At 42.6% G+C, this 24,577-nt stretch overlaps 1 protein-coding gene across 2 annotated transcripts in view; it reads left to right on the top strand.

Moving 5' to 3' along the window:
- Positions 1-24,577, top strand: part of FSHR (follicle stimulating hormone receptor) — a 239,644-nt gene that overhangs the window by 170,112 nt on the left and 44,955 nt on the right. For both annotated transcript variants that reach the window (XM_073628528.1, XM_073628527.1), the window contains exon 4: positions 4,759-4,833. In XM_073628528.1, the coding sequence (XP_073484629.1) occupies positions 4,759-4,833 (75 nt within the window). The remainder of the gene's footprint in view (positions 1-4,758; positions 4,834-24,577) is intronic.

Raw genomic sequence — 24,577 nt, 5'->3', positions numbered from 1 at the left:
GTGAACAGGGCTTGACAGCTTGTTTCTGCCTACTCCCTCCTATGTACTTGTATAAAGATGGCCATACACTATGCAATCTGATTGTATATTGTGTATTAAGTGAAAAGGGTGATCACTGATTAATTGCATTTAATTAAAAAAATGTGCAGCTGGAAATGGGTGGGTAGGTAGAAGGGTGGATGATGCAGGGTGTGTGCTAATGAGGTCAGCTGGTCAACTCCTTCCTGTGTCATGACCTATACAGGTGGTCCCCTACTTACAAACATGCAACTTAGAAACGACTCCTAAGTACAAACGAACGGAGACAACAGGTAGTGAGAGGAAATTTACCCATAGGAAGAGAAATTCATTACTATAATGCAGCGTACACACGGTCGGATTTTCCGACGGGAAATGTTCGATGGGAGCTTGTTGTCGGAAATTCCGACCGTGTGTAGGCTCCATCGGACATTTTTCGTCTGAATTTCCGACAAACAAAATTTTAGATCTGGATCTCAAATTTTCTACAACAAAATGCGTTACTGTAAATTCCGATCGTGTGTACACAATTCCGACGCGCAACGTTCCACGCATGCTCGGAATCAAGCAGAAGAGCCGCACTGGCTATTGGACTTCATTTTTCTCGGCTCGTTGTACGTCTTGTTGGCGATTGTAATTTCCAACAAGATTTGTGTGACCGTGTCTATGCAAGAAAAGTTTGAGCCAACATCTGTCGGGGAAAAAAAACATGGATTTTGTTGTCGGATTGTGAGATCGTGTATACGCGGCATAGGAGTTATTTCGGGAAAAAGGTACCTTCATTGAAGCTTTATCACCAAGGCTTGTTTCCACAATAACCCAAAAGTTTCTAAATCCAATTATCATTGGGACAGAAATTGAGGTGAAATCTTCTGAACAGGGGCGCAGACAGCAAAACAAACATTACAGGGATGTTAACCCTTCCCTTTGCTATCCAAAAAGCTTAAAAATAGTTTCTTGGGCTGGAGCTACACTTAAAAAAATGTACCTGTCCTGACTTACAAACAGATTCAACTTAAGAACAAACCTACAGACCCTATCTTGTTTATAACCCGGGGACTGCCAGTAGTCTGACCAGGAAGTAAGGCAGAACTAATGGATACGTTTGGAAACATTGATGAGGACAGTGAAGTAAGTGTCTGTAGATTTAATGGAAAGCTTTGATATTTTGGCATAAAAAGTACATGAATGCTATGTAGGTACATAGGGGAGCTGGAATTTAGAAAAAAAAAAAATCTGGCTGCTGGCTTGCTTTCTTCCTATACTGCATCCTGGTGGCATCTCTTCTCCAGGTAAGTGATGCACACGCACCCGGCCATCCACAGGAAAAAGTAAAAGATAATGTGATTCATCAGACCAGGCCACCTTCTTCCATTGCTCCATGTTCCAGTTTCGATGCTCACATGCCCATTGTAGGTGCTTTTGGCTGTGGACGCTGGTCAGCATGGTCACCCTGACTGGTCTGTGGCTACGCAACCCCATACACAACAAACTGCAATGCACTGTGTGTTCTGATACCTTTCTATCAGAACCAGCATTAACTTTTCGAGAAATTCGAGCTACAGTAGCTCTTCTATTGGATCGGACTACACAAGCCAGCCATTGTTCCTCATGTCATGAATGAGCCTTGACCACCCATGACCCTGTTGTCGATTCGTCAGTTTTCCTTCCTTGGACCACTTTTGGTAGGTCCTGAGCACTGCAGACCAGGAACATCCCACAAGAGCTGCATTTTTGTAGTTGCTCTAACCTAGTCATCTAGCCATTACAATATGGCTTTTCTATTGGATTAGACTACATGGACCAGCCTTCGCTGCTCATGTGCATCAATGAGTTTTGGCCATCCATGTTGGTTGTTGCTGTTTTACCTTCTTGGACCACTTTGGTAAGTCCTGACCACTGCAGACCGGGAACATCCTTCGAGTGATAGAGTTTTGGAATTTCTCTGACCCAGTAATCTAGTCATTACAATTTCTTTTTTTTGCATTTCTCGCATGTGAGGCAGCCCATTGAAACTAATGGGCTGCCCTACATGCCATGCGCTGGAACTCTCTGAAAATGTGCATAAAGTCATGCTCGTTCAGTCGCACATGTAGGTGTGAACCAAGCCTTAGGGAGAATGTAGAGAACCACATCAAAGTTAGCCAAAAGTGACATGTAGCTTTTGAGCTGGTTGGGGACTATGTCTTAACCCCAGAAGACCCAAATATAAAAGAAAACTGCAAAAAAAAATGTTTTCACCTTTTAGATATTGTTGTAGGCCTCTAATGCAGAAATCAATGGGTTTCAACATTTTTGAAACTTTATAAAGTTTTTAGGCGAACATTGTAATTTTGCAACATTGGGCCTGTTTGGTAGCAGAATTTCAGTCATTTTACTCATACGGTCAGAACAAATGTAGAGACCAACAAAGGGTTTAGTTAAAGGAATTTCTGCTTGATAAGTCCTTCAACAGTACCCTATATATCTATACAGTAATTATTACAAAAAAATAATGATATTGATATTGATATTCATATTTTTTATTAAATCCCAAAGGCAGTTCTTGTCCTCTGAGAAGCAAAAGCAGACATTGCACTTGCTGAAAAGGTTTTTGGTATATCCTTTACCACATTGTTTGCAGCGTCCTCTACTTGTTTTTATAGGGAAATGTCCATACATGTCCTTGCAAATGTCTTTTGGTGGATGTAGAGTTGACTTTTTTGCCTGAGGTGTCATTTGAAGGACTCCCTTTTTCTGTGTAAGGTCTCTTCTTGTCATTTGAGGGGCTCCCTGTCTGTGGAATTGGGCTCCCCGTGGATTAAACCTGCTCACGCTCTTTGGTTTTGTGACAGTTGTGCAAACTAGGATGAGAGAGGATGCTAACTGGGCTTGAAACAGCCATGTGTTTAGTATATTTTTCTTGGGAGCATTCAGTGCTTTGCAGCCCCTTTTTTTCCAGCAGCCATACATTGATCACAGCTAGGGTGATGGTGTGCCAGAAGATGTAAATGTACCAGCGACGGGATCTCAAAAGAAACTTTTATATTTTGCTGCAAATGAGTCCCAACATATCCACACCACCCATGAATTTGTTATAGACACCCATAATGTAAGGCCTCTCAACTTCAACATATCTTTTGGTGGCTTTGTCCCAGTGTTGAATCTTCTCCACCGTTTCTGGGCCAGCAGGGGATGACTCAAGTTTAACTTCCCTGTTGTCAAACCATTTCAATGCACAGATGTTGTGGCTCATCTCCACTCTGACATCAAAGTTTCATCTGCCCTTTTTCTTCAGGCTTTTCTCACTATCAAGGTTTCAGTTGGGAGGGCATACCTGCCAGGCTGTTCCAGTGTAATGAATTCCCTGGTCAAGCAGCTTACCAATCATTGGGACGCAGGTGAACTAGTTGTCTCCATAGATCTTGTAGTTGTGACCTTGTGGAAGTATGGAGGCCAGCTTCATCACAACATCTCTTGACCAACCAAGTTCAGATCTAGCACGTATTCTGTTCACACTGCCTTGGTACACATCAAAGTCACACAGTATGCCAGAGATGCCTGTCCTTACCCACACCTTGAACCCCCATGGATGTGGCTTGCCGGGCATGTATTGCTTGATACTGCGAAATGTCCCCCTAAAAGGAATCATCATTTCATCCACAGAGTTGTGTTTTTCTGCTATCACCTGCAGGCTTTTCTCCCTAAACGCATCAAGCCATGGTCTGAGTTTCCAAAGTTTGTCTTTTTTTTCCATCTCAGACACTGTCAAATTGTTTACAAAATGTAATTTTAAATTTTAAGACTTCACACATTCCAATCAATTAACAAAATCCACAATACTGCCTGGTTTGCCTATTGTGCTCCATACTTATTATACAATTAGCACCTATACCCCCTCCATATACCAGAACATTATCACCTGTCCCTCATGTAGCAATCAGATATTTAGGCAATGGCCAGAAAACACAACAGGACAGGTTAAGTATATACATACAGTACATTAAAAGATAAATAATAAATCATTTATTCCTTAATTTAAACTTGAATGTTTCAAGTAATAACCATTACATTTTGATCTAATCTCAAGCTGGTATCGTGAATGATCAAAAACAGTATTTCTATGGCTTTTTTTACCACATGGAATAGGTGAAAACTGCAAGGTGCACAGGCAAATTCTGCTACTCCTCTAACCCAACATTGTAAAATTACAACACAGACATAACAAGCTCAAAATCTAATATTATCAATGCATTCAACAGTATCTTGATATATGCATGATCTAAATATGTTATTTGTCACAGAAAAAATATTTCAGGCAGTTTCCTCAATTTAATCTTTCATTATCAAGCCCTGTTGTATGTTTCAAGGCAAGTTCACAGGTTGACTGACTTCATGTCCAGGTAAACAGGTCTGTTTACACATTTTGCCATCCAATATCATTGCTGGGCTGAACAATAGGACCTACTAATTATGTCTTTTGGCAAAATTTAAAGGAATATGAAATTTAAAGAAATATTTCACTTTTATTGTTTCACTTTAAGCATTATTAAAATCACTGCTCCTGAAAAAACTGCAATTTTTAAAACTTTTTTGCATTGATACATGTCCCCTGGGGCAGGACCCGGGTACCCGGGCGTTCGACTCGAACATCGGGCTCATCCCTAGTCAATATAAATGTTTAATCCTTTTCAAAATGTACATACGGTATATTCTAAATATGCTTTTATATAATCACGCTGTATTTTATTTCCCTTGCAGAAGAATTGAAAAAGCAAACAGCCTTGAACATATTGACCAAAATGCTTTCTGGAACCTTCCAATGCTGAAATATCTGTAAGCAATATAAATATTTTCATGTAAAAGCTGTATCCAATAAAAGTAATCAGTGCACCCGTAACTTGAAGTGGTTTTCAGTCATTATGGAAATCTTGTATTTGTTTTTGCCTCCAGGTTTAAAATGTTTCTGTGTACTTCCTGTCCTAGAAACACAGCAGGAAATGAGTTTATATCTCTGTAAAGTGAGGGTAATCCCCTCTTAGACAACCATCACCTCAGCACCTAGTTTGGTCCAAACACTCGTTTGGACTGGGCTTTGCTTGTTCAGTCTTTTGTTCATATGCCGGACTCCTAGCTTGTTTGGCAAGAGCTGAACATCATATACAGTAGCAGGTTTTTGTCCACTAACATGATCCGATCCCAACAACTGCTTGTCCATGAGTGATAGCTCCAGTAGATGACAGCTAAATATAAAGAAAAGGACAGGGTCCTCAGCGTGATGTAATTGACCAAGGCATATCCCCCCCCACACACACACACGCATGCTCTTCCTATGTATCCCGGGCTTCATACTCCAATCCGCAGCCTCAGGACCAGCATGGCAAGTGCCACCAGCTAGAGAGGAGGAAGACCAGCAGATGTCTATTCGCTTATTTCCCTTACCTATTTAGAACTTGGAATTGACTTGTATGACATCACTCCCGGGCTCTGCTGTCACTTTACCCAACCCCTATGGGGGTAGAAGAAGCTAATAGAGCAGAATTAGGGCTCCATTAACTTCAGTGAAGAACCATTGCATTTTTTATTAACTACTCGCCGCCCGCGCTATAGCCGAAAGACTGCTGCAGCGCGGGCCTTAATTGCCGGGAGGGTGTCCATGGACGTCCTCCCGAGCAAGCGCAGTCTGCACGACCCGCTCTGTGATCACGAGTCTATGAGAGTCGGCTGATGACAGATCCGAGTAAGGGATCGATCCTGGCCCCTTACCACATGATCGGCTGTCAGCCAATGATGGCTGATCACGTGACGTAAACAGAAGCTTGGTAATCGGTATTTTTTTTTTTTCCTCACGCTGAAAAAAAATCCGATCACCGGCTTCTGTCAGAGGGACATCGGTCCCTCACTCAGAAAGCCGCAGCTGTTTCCACCAGTGTCACCTACCAGTGCCCACTGTGCCACCTACCAGTGCCACCTATCAGTACCCACCAGTGCCACCTACCAGTGCCCACAGTGCCACCTACCAGTGCCAACAGTGCCACCCACCAATGCCCACCAGTGCTGCCAATCAATGCCCATCAGTGTCTAATAATCAGTGCCACAGATCAGTGCTCCCTTTTAGTGTCACCTACCAGTGTCTACCAGTGCCCATCAGTGCCACCCATCAGTGCCACCCATCATTGCAACCTATCAGTGCCCTTCAGTGCCACCTATCAGTGCCCTTCAGTGTCAACCCTCAGTGCACATCAGTGCCAACCATCAGTGCCACCTATTAGTGCCACCTCATCAGTGCTTGTCAGTGCCACCTATCAGTGCCCATTAGTGCCACCTTATCAGTGCCTATTAGTGCCCATCAGTGCCGCCTATCAGTGCTCATCAGTGCAGCCTCATCAGCGCACGTCAGTGAAGGAGAAAAATTACCTGTTTTCAAAATTTTATAACAAACTATGAAACAGTTTTGTTTTTTTTTTCAAAATTTCGGTCCCTTTTTGTTTTATTTAGCAAAAAATAAAAACCCAGCAGCAATGAAATACCACCAAAAGAAAGCTCTATCTGTGTGAAAAAAATGATAAAAATTTCATTTGGGTAAACTGTAGCATGACCGTGCAATTGTCATTCAAAGAGTGACAGCGCTGAAAGCTGAAAATTGGTCTGGGCAGGAAGGGAGTTTAAGTGCCCAGTGAGCAAGTGGTTAAAAAGAACCGGTCACAGCAAAATGTTATCGCATAGGGGACTTTTGGTCCCCTATGTGATAAAAAATAAAGTTTAATGAAAAAAGCGTTTAACAAATAAAGTTACTTTCAAGCAGTTACCCCCCCGAAAAAAAACTTGAACCCTGCCCCCCCCCCCCCCCCCATTGCTACATGCTGCTGATCTCCTGCACCCTCTTCCTTGCATACAATCCAATGATGGGTGCATAGTATTTCTCAGGATGGATTTCCTGATGGTGACAAGAGGGGGCCATTACTGTGTATTGTGTTGAAACAGCCACCTATAATCTCCATCGGAAGCCTTTGTGACAAGGTGACAATGCAGGAGCACAATTGGCAAACAGGGTCAAATTATTGTCACCCAACACCAGGAAGTGCCTAGACAAGGACCTTCATGGCAGGATCACCAGGCATTATTTTAATGGACTCTGCAAATTTAAAAGGATTGATAATGACTTTTAAAAAAATTACAAAAATGTGTTAAAGCTTAACCCCTTCGCGATCAGCCGCAGAGGATATACTGTGGCAGGTTGGCTCCCCTACGTGAGCCGTCGTAGCTGTACATCGGCTCTTTAAGACGCTGTAACAGGCGCGGGCCCGCAGCGTGTCTCTGGAGCCGATGCGCGTGCCCGTTCTTTTATATTCTATTCCTTCATTTTCTATTTTATTCTCTTCAGAAATTTGAATTCAGTTCAAAAACGATTCGAATTTAAATCTCGATTTAAAAATGATTTGAATTTGATTCAAAAACTATTCAAATTTTATTCGAAATTTTGTTTTGTTATTTCAGATTTGTTTAAATTCGTTACGATTGTAATTCAGAAATTCAAATACATCCAAATTTCTGAATGATGAAAAATGTCTAGTGAAGAGTGGGATATTTTGCTTTGGGAAGATAAAACTTCCCAAAAGTCCAATAAAGAGACACTGTCAAATTTGTCTTCAGCCGCATGTGTTCTCTAAGTGTAAACACATTTTTTACCAAAAATTCCAAATAATATGAAAATTATTAAGTACATTTACAATTTTGTGTTGGGCCGCATCCATAGCAGTCGTGGGCCGCTGGGCTGCAGGTTGGACACACTTGGTTTAACCGCTTGCCGACCATCATTATACTGCGGCAGGTTGGCACGGCTGCCCGTATCGCCGTAGGTCGGCCGCTTTAAGAGCGATAGGGGGCACAATGCCGGAACTGATGGATGTGGCACGTGGCCACCCGCGATCACTCCACAGGGAGCCAGAACGGGGATCTGAGTATGTAAACAAACAGATCTCCGTTCTGTCAGGGGAGTAGAGAGAGATCTTCTGTTCCTAGTGATCAGGAACAGCGATCAGTCTCCTCCTCCAGTCAGTACATCCCCCCCCCACAGTTAGAAACACCTCCCTAGGACATACTTAACCCCTTGATCTCCCCATAGTGTTAAGCCCTTCCCTGCCAGTGACATTTATACAGTAATCAGTGGCTATTTTTAGCTCTGATCGCTGTATAAATGTCACTGGTCCCAAAAAAGTGTCAAAAGTGTCCGATGTGTCCGCCGCAATGTCGCAGTCCCACTAAAGATCGCAGATCACCGACATTACTAGTAAAAAATAAATAAATAATAAAAATGCCATAAATCTATCCTCTATTTTGTAGACGCTATAACTTTTGGGCAAACCAATCAATATACGCTTATTGCATTTTTTTTTTTACCAAAAATATGTAGAAAAATACATATTGGTCTAAACTGATGAAGAATTTTTTTTTTTTTTTTTTTGGTTTTTTTTTATATTTTTATAGCAAAATGTAAAAAATATATATATTTTTTTCTTTTCAAAATTGTTGCTATTTTTTTGTTTATAGCGCAAAAAATAAACACCGCAGAGGTGATCAAATACCACCAAAAGAAAGCTCTATTGGTGGGGAAAAAAAAGGACGTAAATTTTGTTTGGGTGCAATGTCGCATCGACCGCGCAATTGTCAGTTAAAGCATCGCAAAAAATTGGCCTGGTCATTAAAAACCCTTTGAGGACCATAAGATTACCGTCATCAATATAAAAATAATTAGATTTTTTTTCCTTTAAGAATGTATTTGAACAATAAATAAAACCATTTCCACACTTGTGTCATTTTTGGGGGAGGAATCATGATCCAATAACATCTGACTATTTAGGTTACTTTTTATGGAAAAAAAAAGAAGCAATTTTTATTTTCGTACAGTTTCGTAAGTTCGTACACTTCAGTTGCTGTAACTAAGTATGGAAGAGCCCTGGGGCCATCATTAAAAAAAAACAGAATTCTGACGACTTTTAATCTCAGAATTCTGACTTTTAAACTCAGAATTCTGACTTTGAAACTCAGAATTCTGACTTTGAATCTCAGAATTCTGACTTTAAATCTCAGAATTCTGACTTTTAATCCCAGAATTCTGACTTTTAATCTCAGAATTCTGTAGATTTTTTTTTTTTTCAAATTCACGATTCTGACTTTGAATCTCAGAATTCTGACTTTCAAAGTCAGAATTCTGACTTTGAATCTCAGAATTCTGACTTTCAAACTCAGAATTCTGACTTTCAAACCCAGAATTCTGTAAAAAAAAAATATATTTTTTTTTTTCAAACTCATAATTCTGTATTTTTTTTATGATGGCCCCAGGGCTCTTCCATAACTAAGCAATTTCATGAAATAACTGGCAAAAAGCTAGATCCATTTGTTGATAAGAACTAATATTTTGACTCAAACCAAAAAAAAAAAGTATTTTAAGTTCTTAATCAGATGATACAGGCAATTAAAAACATGGGACAAATACATCCCTTAGTCCTGGGGCAAATCCTTCCGGCCCCTAAGTGGTTAAATTAAATTTTATAGGTTGGGTTTATATATACTTTAACTATCTTTTGAATATTTTAATGGTTTTTTTCTATGGTCATAAATAATCTCAAAATGAGACATTTACAGCGTGAAATGAATGTTTTCTGCTTTATGTGTAAATCACGTGTTAATAAACCGCGTTGGCAGATGAGCACAAATGAAGATGTCTGTTTGCCTTGTTTGCAGATTGGAAAGTCACGATACATTTTGAAACAGTATGAAATTATTCACTGTATATTTCAGCATTAATAGGGAGACTTCTAGCATGCAGAAATTACTGGCTGTATCTTGGCATCTGCTGCATCGCTCACTTTTCCTCGTGGACGCTGTCAACGTCAATAATAAATATTTTCTTGAGTTGCAGATGTAGCCTAACATTGCCTCTAGCCAAGTTTGATCCGGGCAACAAGCAACAACATATGCTCGTTTCCTGGAACTGTATCAATAGACTTCATTCAGGGAAAGGAACGGCGCTTGTTTTTTTTTTTTGTATTTCGAATATCTTAAATTGTATTATCTGCATACAAGTTGAAAGCTGGAGTTCATTAGGACACGACGCACTGCTAGGAGGATTGCCAAAAAATAAGAAGTTCAGCAATCTGGCAGCTACTGAGCTAATCATTGTGCCAAATAGACGCAAGGGCACCAAGGGTGACATGGCAACTTCACCTGGTGGCCCTGTGTAGAACTTCCATGGAAAAACACTGTGGGGCAGCACTTATAATGAAAGTGTTCCCAAAGCAGTTGGATAAATAATAATTCTGTATTTTTGCTATAATTCCAATTGCCTTTACACCGTTTAAAGAATCTAAAGTCATAACTTTTTTTTTTTAGTAGCGTGTGGAAGGTGAAGGACCTTTGCCAGGTTTTTGGTTGCTCTCTGTGTTTCTGCTGGGTAGATTCACCCTCCCTATGGCTCGGTTCACACTAGGACGACTTGTCAGGCGACCTAGGTCACCTGACAAGTAGCGTCCCGTTCAGTACAATGGAACCGTTCTAATCGGAGCGACTTAGAAAAAAGGTTCCTGTACGACTTTGGGGGCGACTTGGGGCGACTTGCATAGACTAGTATACAGAAGTCGTTTTGCAAGTCGCCCGGGCAGTCGTGTGCAGGTCGCCTCGGTGAGGCGACCTGCAAGTTGTGCCGCCTCTGGTGTGAACCGAGGCTTAATGTCCCGCTGACCATCGTCACACCTCACAACATTTTGAGATGGGAATGAGGGACACCTACTAGTAAATGTATGTAGGCATAGGACACGCCCCTGCCACACCCCCTTAAATGAGACTTAACCCATAGCTCTCAAAGGTCCCTGATTTCGAGGGACTCTCCCTCTGTCCCTCATTCCCCCTCATTTGTTCCTCATTCTGGTCTGATCCATATAGTTGTATATAAAATGCACTTTTTATCTTTCAAAAAGTGTTTCATAGTGCTAAACCTTTCACCGAATTTCTAAATTGCTGCATTTGTACATTTTAAATGCCAGTATAAAGGAATAGTAGTGGTAAAAAAAAAAAGCCCTTGTGGATTTAATTAACCTTTTTTTTTCTGTTAATTCTCCTTTAAGGGGGTGTGGCAGGGGGCGTGTCCTATGCCTACATACATTTGCCAGTAGGTGTCCCTCATTCCCATCTCAAAATGTTGGGAGGTATGTTAACCCCAAAAAAGTTAATTTAATCCACAAGTGCTTTTTTTTACCACTTTTAAAATTTACAAATGCAGCCATTTAGAAATCAGATGAAAGGTTTAGCACTGGGAAACACTTTTTGAAAGATAAAAAGTGCATTTTATATACATCTATATAGATCAGACCAAAATGAGGGACAAATCAGGAGGAAAGAGGGACATTGCTCCAAATCAGGGACAGTTGGGAGCTATGCATTGTTGCTGGCACTGAAATTGAGGAAAGTTTGAAAATTTGGAACTAAACTAAAGATGTAAATACTGCAAAGTATTTTCCTCTGTCTCCATTCAATGGAGGAGAAGGAAGTCAGAACGGGACTTTAATAACTTCAGTACCGACCACTTTCACCCCCTTCCTGCCCAGGCCAATTTTCAGCATTCGGCGCTGTCACACTTTGAATGACGATGGCGCGGTCATGCAAACGCTGTAACCAAATGAAATTATTATCATTTTATTGAGACAGATAGAGCTTTCTTTTGGTGTATTTAATCACCACTGGGTTTTTTATTTTTTGCTAAAAAAACTAAAAAAGACCTCAAATTTTGAAAAAAAAATAAAGTTTTTCTTAGTTTCTGTAAAGAATTAATTTTTCTCCTTCACTGATGTGTACTTATGAGGCTGCACTGATAGGCACCAATGCGACGGAACTAAAGGGCCCTGATGAGGTGGCACTAATATACAGCACTGATGAGCACTGATATGCAGCACTGATGTGCACTGGTAGGTGGCACTGATAGGAGGCACTTATGGGCACTGATGAGCAGGCACGGACGGGCACTAAAAGGGAGCACTGACTGGCATCACTGCTGGGCACTGTTGGGGCTGCACTGATCATCAGTGCCCTGATGATCTGTGCAGATCTCCCTTGTGAGGAAACGCCTCTGATCAGCAAACCTCTCCTCACACGCTGTCAGCGTGAGGAGAGGAAAGCCGATAACCAGCATTTCCTTGTTTACATGTGATCATCTGTGATTGGACACAACTGATCACAATGGTAAAGAGCCTCGTCATCTGCTCTCTACCGAGAACTGTGATACGCCGTGTTCCAGGGACACAGCCCATCGCCGATCACCACGCTGTGTGCCCCTGTGGGAGCGCCAGCACAGCAAGAGCGGGACGTCATGTGACGTCGTCCCAGAATAAGAGAGCCACCATGCTGCCATCAATTGTCAATACAGCGGGCAGGAAGTGGCTAAATGTGCTATAAGGAGGGCATACACTAGAACAGAGGTAATGAATTAAAATTCAAGGAGGTCTTGTCACTAAAGGCCCTATTACACAAGGTGTCCCCATCAGAGTGCCCCCTTACATCAGATGCCCCAATCATTTTATATACATTTATATACATCAGACCAAGATTGGGGACAAATCAGGAGGAAAGAAAGACATTGCTCCAAATCAGGGACAGTCCCTGGAAATCAGGGACAGTTGGGAGCTATGCCCTAGGTAACACCTGAATGCTGATACCCTTTCATCCAGCTATAGCCACTTCCCACCCAGGCCAATTCTGACATTTCTCTCCTACATGTAAAATTCATCATTTTTTTGCTAGAAAATTACATAGAACCCCCAAACATTATGTATATATATATATATATATATATATATATATATATATATATATATATATATATATATTTTTTTTTTTTTTTTTAGCAAAGACCCTAGAGAATACAATGGTTGCAACTTTTTATCTCACATGGTATTTGCGCAGCAATTTTTCGAACATGTTTTTTTTTTTGGGAAAAAAAAAACTGTTCCATGCTTTAAAAAAAAAAAAAAAACATTAAAGTTAGCCCAATTTTTTTGCATAATGTGAAAGATGATGTTACGCCGAGTAAATAGATACCTAACATGTCACGCTTCAAAATTGCGCACGCTCGTGGAATGGCGCCAGACTTTGGTACTTAAAAATCCCCATAGGCGACGCTTTAAATTTTTCAAATGTGGGCGGGACTTACGTATGCGTTCGCTTCTGCATGCGCGCACACGGGAACAATTTTTTTTTTTATATTATTGTTAATTTTACTTTTCTTTTTTTATAAAAATAAAAATTTTGATCACTTTTATTCCTATTACAAGGAATGTAAACATCCCTTGTAATATGAATATGGCATGACAGGTCCTCTTTTCAGTGAGCTATGTGATCAATAAGACCCCACATCTCACCTCTAGGCTGGGAAGCCTGAAATAATAAAAAAAAAACTATCTCGGCTTTCCAGGTGAGCCGGCGCCATTTGTTTGAATGCAGAGATGTCATAACATCGTGCCTGGCCTCCAAACGATCATAGAGACTCCGGCGACCATCTAGTCTCTATGGAAATCTCTATGATCACCATCCGGGGCTGGTGGATCCTGTCCCTGACTCACCAATGGAAGCCGTGAGTCGGTAGAAACACCGGGGGGCATCCCCTCTCGCCGCCCATAAGAACGATCAAGTGGTGGAACAGCCACTATGATCGTTCCTATGGTGTAGGGAATTGCCGGCTGAAAAAGGCAATATCTGAATGATGCCTGTAGCTGCACCCATCATTCAGATATCCCCCCACAAAATCAAGGACAGCATATGACTTACCTTGGGCGGAAGAGGCTACAGTAATGTTTTTCATATGTAAATATGATATATTTGTAAGATATCTGCAGATATGTAAAAATGTTAATTTTTGGCAAAAAAATTATATAAATTATATAGATCTGGCCACATATTGCTGTGTGCCGTCATCCCTTAAATAAAGTTTGATGTAAAATTTTGTAAACCACTAGAATGTTATATATTTTCTAAAAAGCAGAGGCCCTGTAGAATAAAAAAAAAAAAAAAAAAAAGATAGTTGCAAATTCTTATGTCACGTGATGTTTGCGCAACTGTTTAGTAAACGCAGATTTTCAGGTAAAAAATATAATAAAATGAATTTTAGTTATAAATATTATACAATATAATACTTTTTTTTTAATAAAATATAAAAGATGAGCTTACGTCGAGTAAATAGATACCAAACATGTCAAGTCTTAACCACTTGACCTCCGGAAGATTTATGCCCCTTCATAACCAGGTTAACTGTCGTGCGACACTGTACCCAAATAAAATTGATGTCTTTTTTTTCCAACAAATAGAGCTTTCTTTTGGTGGTATCTGCGGTTTATTTTTTTTGCAAACATAGTGTGTGCGCCGCTAAGGGGAGTAATTGACAGTTATCCGATGCAGGTGCTCGCCCCTGGCTCGCCACCACCAACTTCTCAGATAAAGAAAAGGAAATGGCCGCACACCACAACGAGCTAGAGCAATTAAAATCCTTTGTTCGTCACCATGCGAGACAAATAGGAACACTGTTGACGCGTTTCACATGGACAATTTGTGCTTACTCTGAACTCTTATGAGTAAGCATGAATTGTCTGTGTGAAACGCGTTAACAGTGTTCCTATTTGTCTGGCATGGTGACGAAGAAAGGATTTTAATTGCTCTAGCTCGTTGTGGTGTGCGGCCATTTCCTTTTCCTTATCTGCTTTTATTTTTTGCACTAAAAACAAAAAAAGGGCCTCAATTTTGAAAAATAAAACAATATTTTTTGCTTTAAATCACATCCAATAAAATAAAAAAATAAAAAATCGAATTTCTTCATAAATTTAGGCCAATATGTATTCTGCTACATGTTTTTGGTAAAAAAAAATCCCAATAAGCGTATATTGATTGGTTTACGCCAGGGGTCTCCAAACTACGGCCCTCCAGTTGTTCAAGAACTACAATTCCCATTATGCCTAGTCATGTCTGTGATGGTTTACACGAACGTTATAGTATCTACAAACTATTGCCCCGTACATACGATCTGAAATTTGGCCAGCAAAAGGCCGATGAGAGTTTTTATTCGGAAAATGCAACCGTGTGTATGCTCCATCGGACTTTTGCTGGCGGAATTCAAGCCAGAAAAGATTGAGAGCAGGTGCTCAATTTTTCGGTCTGGAAAAGTTCCTATCCGAAAATGCGATCGTCTGTACAAATTCCGAAGCGCAAAATTCCTACGCATGCTTGGAAACAATTCGACGCATGCTCGGAAGCATTACATAGTTACATATAGTTACATAGTAGGTGAGGTTGAAAAAAGACACACGTCCATCAAGTCCAACCTATGTGTGTGATTATGTGTCAGTATTACCTTACATATCCCTGTATGTTGCGGTCATTCAGGTGATTATCTAATAGTTTCTTGAAGCTATCAATGCTCCCCGCTGAGACCACCGCCTGTGGAAGGGAATTCCACATCCTTACCGCTCTTACAGTAAAGAACCCTCTACGTAGTTTAAGGTTAAACCTCTTTTCTTCTAATTGTAATGAGTGGCCCCGAGTCTTATTAAACTCTCTTCTGCGAAAAAGTTTTATTCCTATTGTGGGGTCACCAGTACAGTATTTGTAAATTGAAATCATATCCCCTCTCAAGCGTCTCTTCTCCAGAGAGAATAAGTTCAACGCTCGCAACCTTTCCTCATAACTAAGATCCTCCAGACCCTTTATTAGCTTTGTTGCCCTTCTTTGTACTCGCTCCATTTCCAGTAATCCCCCCTGAGGACTGGTGCCCAGAACTGGACAGCATACTCCAGGTGTGGCCGGACCAGAGTCTTGTAGAGCGGGAGATTTATCGTTTTATCTCTGGAGTTGATCCCCCTTTTAATACATGCCAATATTCTGTTTGCCTTATTAGCAGCAGCTTGGCATTGCATGCCATTGCTGAGCCTATCATCTACTAGGACCCCCAGGTCCTTTTCCACCTAGATTCCCCCAGAGGTTCTCCCCCCAGTGTATAGATTGCATTCATATTTTTGCCACCCAATTGCATTATTTTACATTTTTCTACATTGAACCTCATTTGCCATGTAGTTGCCCACCCCATTAATTTGTTCAGGTCTTTTTGCAAGATTTCCACATCCTGCGGAGAAGTTATTGCCCTGCTTAGCTTAGTATCGTCTGCAAATACAGAGATTGAACTGTTTATCCCATCCTCCAGATCGTTTATAAACAAATTTTGAACTTCATTTTCTCGGCTCGTCGTAGTGTTGTACGTCACCGCGTTCTTGACAGTCGAATTGCACCGCTCCTTCACCGCTCCGAAGATGCTGCTCCGAAGAGACTTTTTTTACCGTCCTGCTAGCGCAGCGGCTGTTTCGGTCAGTTTGCAGGTGTATTTTTAGTGCAATAGCACCTGCAAACCGCCCCAGTGTGAAAGGGGCCTTAGTTTCAGTGAAGGGAACTCTTAAGGCGTCAGCATACAAAGACATTTTGGACAGTTTCATGCTCTCAACTTGTGGGAACAGTTTGGGGTGACCCCTTCCTGTTCCAACATGACTGCGCACCAGTGCACAAAGCAAGGTCCATAAAGACATGGATGAGTGAATTTGGGGTGGAGGAAATTCCTGACCTCAACCTGATATAACACCTTTTGGATGAATTATAGCGGAGACTGCGAGCCAGGCCTTCTCATCTAACATTAGGACCTGACCTCACAGATGCGCTTCTGGAAGAACAGTCAAACATTCCCATAGACACACTCCTAAACCTTGTGGACAGCCTTCCCAGAAGAGTTGAAGCTGTTATAGCTGCAAAGGGTGGGCCAACTCAATATTGAACCCTATGGACTAAGACTGGGATGCCATTAAAGTTCATGTGCGTGTAAAGGCGGGCGTCCCAAAACTTTTGACAATATAGTATATGTGTATTCTAGTTGCCCTTTAAATAAAATCTCTAGAATATAAAAATGAATAAAACAGATTTATAGCCTCAGATGACAAAAAAATCTGTATATAAATATATATATATATATATTGTGTCCCATAACTCAGGGGGTAAGAGTTTAGCCAGAGGCCTCTGCAGAAAAGATATTAATAATGAAAACTTGAACTTCGCAATCTATTCTTGACAGACAGGCCATTGCTGTGCGGAGAAAGGAAGATTCCATTCCTTCTGTGCGACACGAGGAGTCTTTTCCAAAAATAGCTGAACAAACTAAGCCAACTTGGCACTATCGTTGCAAATAATTATTAAATCAGATTAATGTTCTCGGTATTCATCCTGACAGAGTCAGGCATTTAAACCACTTTGCATTTCTTGTTATCGTAACAAAAGGCTTAGAGGCAGGGGCAGCGGAGTGTTCCAGCACTAGACAGAAACTGTGCATTGCCATCCAATTAGGAGTAATAATAAATTATGACGATTCAATCCTCTTTCAGGTTTATTTAACAAAAGGCAAGAGTGAAATATTGCCAGCCCTTGAAACCAATCAAAATTGATTAAAGTGGTGCTGAAGTGGCAGTGATTAAAATGTTGCAGATAAACAGGTACAAGCTATGTAAGAGGATGTGTTTAATTTCTGTGTGTCACCCGAGGCCAGTCACTTTACTGGGTATATGTAGGAGCATACCAGATCCATGCAACGGTTTTGCACAGAGCAGCCCAGGTCCTCCTCTTCTTGAGTCCCCCTCCAGCGCTCCTGGCCCCTCCTCATCTCCGAGTGCCCCCAAAGCAAGCTGCTTGCTATGGGGGCACTCATGCATGCTCGCTGCTCGCTCCCGAGCCCTGTTCTTTATGTCCATAAGACACACATAAGAATGGGGCTCGTAAGTATAATATGTTTGCTATTTAAAAAAAATGAAATACCTTTAGTATCACAAAAGTCGCGGCAAACAAACACCCCCCCCCCCAGGTCTGCACTCGCCCCCTCCACGGTCGGGGCGCCGCGGCTTTCTCGGCTTTCTCAGCTTCTCCTCCCAGCCCGATCTGCCTTCTGTCCTGATTGGCTGGAAGGAGAAGCCAGAAGACAATAGTGAATATTGATTCGCTAGTGTCACAAGTGGGTGGGTTCAGAGTGCAGTGCTCTGCGCCCCGAGCCCAACCTTTTTCAAGCCAATTGGGGTCTCAGGCTCTAATCATTTGGCTTGAAAGAAAAAATCAGAGAAACCTTTGAGTTTGGCGCCCTGCATGCATCCCCGTAGGCAAGCTAGGGGGTGGCGCCCCTGCGCCCCTTATGGACCGGACGCCCCTGTTCTTCCGTCTCTTTAAAGCCGCGTACACACGAGCAGAATGTCTGACAGAAAAAGTCTGATGGAAGCTTTTCATCGTCTATTCCGATCGTGTGTATGCCTCATCTGACCTAGAAATGGAACATGTTCTAAATATTTCCGACGGTATCAATTCCTATCGGGAAAATCGCTCGCCTGTATGCTGTTCCGACGGACCAAAAACGACGCATGCCCTGAAGCAAGTACGAGACGGAAGCTATTGGCTACTGGCTATTGAACTTCCTTCTTCTAGTCCCGTCGTACGTGTTGTACGTCACCACGTTCTGGACGGTCGGACTTTGGTCGGACACTGGATTGACCGTGTGTAGGCAAGACCGCTTGAATGGAATTTTGTCGGAGAAACCTTTGGAGTTTATTCCAACGGCAAAACCAGTCGTGTGTACACAGCATAAGAGCCACCAACAAACACTTTTCTCTGATGGTGGCTCTCGATCCCAGCTGTCATTTACAGCTCTGGTCTCCACCGACGATCAGGGTCCAGTGATAGTTTTTGGAAACAGCAACAAAATTAGACTTTGAGGCTGGGTTCACACTATTGCGAATTGGATGCGGTTCTCTACATCCATCCATTCGCAATGGCAGGAGATTTTGACCGGCTCTCTATGGAGCCAGTTCACATATCTTTGTTGCAGCTCTAGTTCGAATTTGCACAGGAGCCCTGTGTGTCTTTTGTCAGTTTCAGGTACGAATTCAGCCAAACATTTGGGCTGAAATCGGACCTGAAATGGTGACTGAGGACGCACCGCACCCCCGCTGTGAACCGCATGCGGCGATAGTGTGAACCCAGCCTGAATGTGTCAAGACACAGATATAAATACATAAATTTTATTATAAACCGATATTAAAATGTAGATGCATATTAAAACCGAGCATTGAAATATCAAATACAAGTTCTTAGGTTGTTGACAAATGCTCTTCACTCGACATGTTTCGCCTATTGCCTTCTTCAGGAGATAGCAAAGCATTACATGTATTGTCACAATTATAAAGACACAAATACAATATATTAGAACAACATTTGTCTTTATACATTAAATATGGTATGTAAATTAAAAAAAAGCAACAAAAAAAGTCACAAAAAATAGCTATATGTAACAATGAATATACAGCATGACCATATATGTAAAGATGATTACACCTAAGAAACTCTTACTAGACTTGTGCACAATGGGAAATTTCATTTAGTTTCGGTTCGTTGTCATTCGTAAAATACATAATTTCATTCTGTTATATTCGTTATGTTACATTATTTCTTTTTCGGATAATTCGTTATTATTCGTAGAGTGTCGATATTCGTTATACTGAATCTCAAATCATGTCGAATTCATTCTTTATATCCGCTATAATTTATTTCGTATTAGTTGAAATTCGATATTTATGTATGTATATATATATTCATGATTAGATTCACAGTTTCGAAAGTCGTTTGTTTATTGAATCTATTAACACACACAATGACAATATCTCTTCTCCTCTGCTCAAATACAATACAACACCCTTCTCACTCAGTTCTCAGGAATGCACTTTGCCAGTAATCCAACCTCCAGCACAAAATTAATCAGCTGATTGGACTGTAAGATTTACTTTGAGTTGACCTTTTGTTTCATTAGATCTTTAACGAATTACCGAATCACGTCGAATTCATTCGTTACAGTATATTCGTATATTATGAATGGATTGCTATAGTTCACACATACAAGGAGCCAACCCCATCGATACTAGAAGGCCATAGAGGGAACCATATGTGTGCGGAGCCTAAAGCATTAGGGTGTGCACTCTTCAGCTCAAACACACATGCATGTGTATGTATCTACATATATATGACCCCGGAACATTGACCTCCCTGCTGGCACAGTGAAAGAGAAGAGCATAAACACTTCTTTTATGGCAGAGCCGATAAGAGGGAGATCTTTCCCATGTTCCTGTTGCTACACATAGCGATAACACTTATGCGCATGGGGTGATTAGGGTGTGCCTGGGCGTCATGACGTCACTTCCGGCAACGGCAGATGTAAGCACTGCCATTTTTTTTTTGCTGGAAAGCCAGAGATCCCTTTTTTTTTATATATATCAGGCTTTCCAACCTAGAGGAGAAATGTGGGGATTTATAGACTCCAGATCTCTCTGTAAAGAGGACCTGTCATGCCCTATTCCTATTACAAAGGATTCCTTGTAATTGGTATAAAAGTGATAAAAAAAAAAAAATGTAAAGGGAAAGTGTAAAAATAAAAAAATATAAATAAAATAAACAATAAAAAATTAAATGGAAAGTTTACAAATAAAAGAATACAAATAAAATAAACAATTTAAAAAAAATGTTAAAATGTCCCTGTTCCCTGCGTGCTCACATGCAGAAGCAAACGCATACGTAGGTCATGCCCGCATATGTAAATGGCGTTCAAACCACACATGCGAGGTAGCGCCGTGAATGTTAGAGCGAGCGTAATACAACCCCTGGCAAAAATGATGGAATCACCAGTCCCTGAGGATGTTCCTTCAGTTGTTTATTGTTGTAGAAAAAAAGCAGATCACAGACATGGCCAAAAACTAAAGGCATTTCAAATGGCAACTTTCTGGCTTTAAGAAACACTAAAAGAAATCAAGACAAATAATTGTGGTGGCCAGTAACTGTTAGATTTATAGAACAAGCACAGGGAATAAATTATGGAATCACTCAACTCTGAGGAAAAAATGATGGAATCATGAAAAACAAACAAACAAAATAACACTCCAACACATCACTAGTACTTTGTTGCACCACCTCTGGCTTTTATAACTGCTTGCAGTCTCTGAGGCATTGACATAATGAGTGATAAACAGAACTCTTCATCAATCTGGCTCCAGCCTTCTCTGATTGCTGTTGCCAAATCATCTTTGCAGGTTGGAGCCTTGTCATGGACCATTTTCTTTAACTTCCACCACAGATTTTCAATTGGATTGAAATCCGGACTGTTTGCAGGCCATGACATTGACCTTATGTGTCTTTCTTCAAGGAATTTTTTCACCGTTTTTGCTCTATGGCAAGATGCATTATCATCTTGATAAATGATTTCATCATCCCCAAACATCCTTTCAATAGATGGGATAAGAAAAGTGTCCAAAATTTCAATGTAAACCTGTGCATTTATTGAAGATTTAATGACAGCCATCTCCCCAGTGCCTTTACCTGACATGCAGCCCCATATCATAATTGACTGTGAAAATTTGCATGTTTTCTTCAGACAGTCGTCTACATAAATCTCATTGGAACGGCACCAAACAAAAGTTTCAGCATCATCACCTTGCCCAATGCAGATTCGAGATTCATCACTGAATATGACTTTCATCCAATCATCCACAGTCCACGATTGCCTTTCCTTAGCCCATTGTAACCTTGTTTTTTTGTGTTTAGGTGTTAGTGTCAGGGGGCTCACCTCGGCAGGCGGGGCGTCCGTGGTGGTGTGCGTCAGGGCGCGTCGGCGCGCGTTGGCGCGCGCGTTCCTGCGGACCTCGCCGTGCGTGTTCCTCGCGGCGCTGGTGCGTGTGTTCAGGATCGTTCCGTTGTGCACGCCGGTGTGCGGGGGCGCGCGCGCGGGCGTTGGCGGGTGCGCGTGCCTGTGTGTGTCGGGGCGCGCGCGTGCACGTCGTTTGGTGCCAAGAGCTCCATTTAAGCCGGTGTGCTCTTGTGACCAGTGCTGCCTAATCAACAGCTAGTCGTCCCAGAGCTTGATCTTGTACCTCTTCTGTTCCTGCTATACCTGCTGACCCGGCCTTGTCCCCCGACCTCTCTCTGAACTCTGCCTGCAACGACCTCTGCTTGTTTGACCATCCGATTGCCTGTCCCACTGTACCTTTGCTGACTGTCTGTTACCGAACCCGGCCTGTCTCCTGACCATCCGTCTGCCTGCTCCCTTGGATCCTATCTGCTTGTCTGCAGACTTCCTGCCTGTAGCCCTTGCAAAGCCTGCTTAGCTCAGTGTCTGTGCTCCAGCCTACTCCAGCCTTCCCATCTGTTAACCCTGCAACTTCTGGACTGCAATACCTGGACTACTATACAGGCCCTCATACCACTCCGTACTTTCGTGCCCTCTGTTTACTCTACCAGGGGGCCGATAGTCGGAGGGTAAGGGAGCCTCCCCTCTGCCCAACAGGACTCGCCGGTCTGGTAAGTAGGAGCCTGACTGTATTAGGCAGCCATGACCGAGTCCGGGCAGGGGGCTTCCCCCATGGACGAACTTTGCCGACATTTGGCGGGTTTAACCCAGGCAGTGAAGAGCCTACAAGAGGGATACTCCAGTCTGGAAGAACGTGTACAGGCCTTGTCCGCACCTGCCGGTCCGCAAGGGTCCGCAGCAGCCACCTCAGCACCCTCCGTGGTCATGTTACCCCCTGAGCCAAAAGTACCAGTACCTGAAAGATTTCTCGGAGACCGAAGTAGGTATCGTGCCTTCCGGAATGCCTGTAATCTCTACTTCGCCCTACAGCCACGCACGTTCTCCCTTGAAGCCACTAAAGTGGGCTTTGTCATTTCCTTACTTTCTGGTGAACCACAAACATGGGCTCAACGACTTTTGGAGCAAAAATCAGTCGTCTTGGATAGTCTGGAAGCCTTCTTTGGTGCTATGTCCCAACTATACGAAGACCCCCAGCTTACCGCCACCGCAGAAGCCTCCTTACAGGCCCTTCGTCAGGGCCGTCGAGCAGCAGAAGATTATGCCGTCGAGTTCAGACGGTGGAGTTCAGACACGGCGTGGAATGACGCCGCGTTGCGCCATCAGTTCAGGATGGGGTTGTCAGATCCCCTCAAGGATGAATTGGCACGGGTAGGGGTACCACAGACCCTGGAAGAGCTTATCAACCTGTCCATCCAAATAGACCGTAGATTGCGGGAGCGACGTGCTGAAAGAACCACCAGTACCTTTCGCCCCACCTGGATGACTCCACAAGTACCCTGTCCTCCCAGCAGATCTCCCGCTCCTCCACCTGCCACAACCTATGAAGCGCCAGAACCTATGCAACTCGGTCTATTCCGTCCTTCTCTGACCCCTGAAGAGAAAACACGCAGACGGGCACACAACCTCTGCCTCTACTGTGGGGAATCCGGGCACTACGCTAGCGGTTGCCCCAACAAGACGCATAAGTGTCACTCTGCTGATCGTATCTGTGCTACTATTGTACCCACTGTTGGCACGCACCTAACCATTTCTGTCACTTTGCAGCTTTCCGGAGAGGCCATCCAAGTCCCAGCTATCATTGATTCCGGAGCTTGCAGCTGTTTTATCGACCGGACCTTTGCCTCCCAACATGCCATTCCGCTCCAACCCAAAACTCAAAGTCTTGCTGTTCATCTTGCAGACGGATCTGCTCTTTGCTCCGGTCCGGTCACGCATGAAACTATCCCTTTAGAAGCCATCATGGGCCAACGACACCGTGAATATCTTTGTTTGGACGCCATCTCGTCCCCCCTTTTTCCAGTCATTCTTGGAATGCCTTGGCTACAGGTGCACAACCCTCAGATCAACTGGGCTTCTAATAATGTCGAGTTCCTCTCTGGATATTGTCTCCAACACTGTCTACAGGGGATTGGCCGTGAGGGTACCCAACTCCTCTGTCTACATCCGGATGTTGATCTGCCTCAAGCTATCCCTGAGCCTTACCAAGACTTTGCGGATGTGTTTAGCAAGAAGGGGGCAGAAGTACTACCTCCACACAGGCCCTACGACTGCCCAATTGAATTACTTCCTGGTACTGAGGTACCCTTTGGCCGGATCTTCCCCCTGACTGAGCAGGAGCTGGGCACCCTGAAGCAGTATCTAGATGAAAATCTGAAGAAAAAATTTATCCGCCCGTCCACCTCCCCGGCCGGTGCGGGCCTATTCTTTGTGGAAAAGAAAGACCATTCTCTGCGGCCATGTATTGATTACCGCGAATTGAACAAGATAACTATTAAAAATCGTTATCCGCTTCCTCTGGTACCTGAACTGTTCCAAAGGCTGGGCACTGCCAGAATCTTTACTAAATTAGATCTTCGGGGTGCTTACAATTTAATCCGCATCCGAGAGGGTGACGAGTGGAAGACTGCGTTTCGCACTCGTTTTGGGCATTTCGAGTACCAGGTCATGCCCTTCGGTCTTTGTAATGCCCCAGCTACGTTTCAGCACTTTGTAAACGACATCTTTAGAGAAATCTTGGACCTCTACGTCATTGTCTATCTGGACGACATACTCATCTTCTCCTCTTCTTTGACTGATCACCGCAGGCACGTCAGGAATGTTCTTGCCCGACTCAGGCAACACGGC

Source organism: Aquarana catesbeiana, linkage group LG04 (genome assembly GCF_042186555.1).
Source record: "Aquarana catesbeiana isolate 2022-GZ linkage group LG04, ASM4218655v1, whole genome shotgun sequence".
Lineage (NCBI taxonomy): Eukaryota > Metazoa > Chordata > Amphibia > Anura > Ranidae > Aquarana > Aquarana catesbeiana.
The sequence above is the reverse complement of the archived record's forward strand: the minus strand, read 5'-3'. Positions and strand labels throughout refer to the sequence as shown.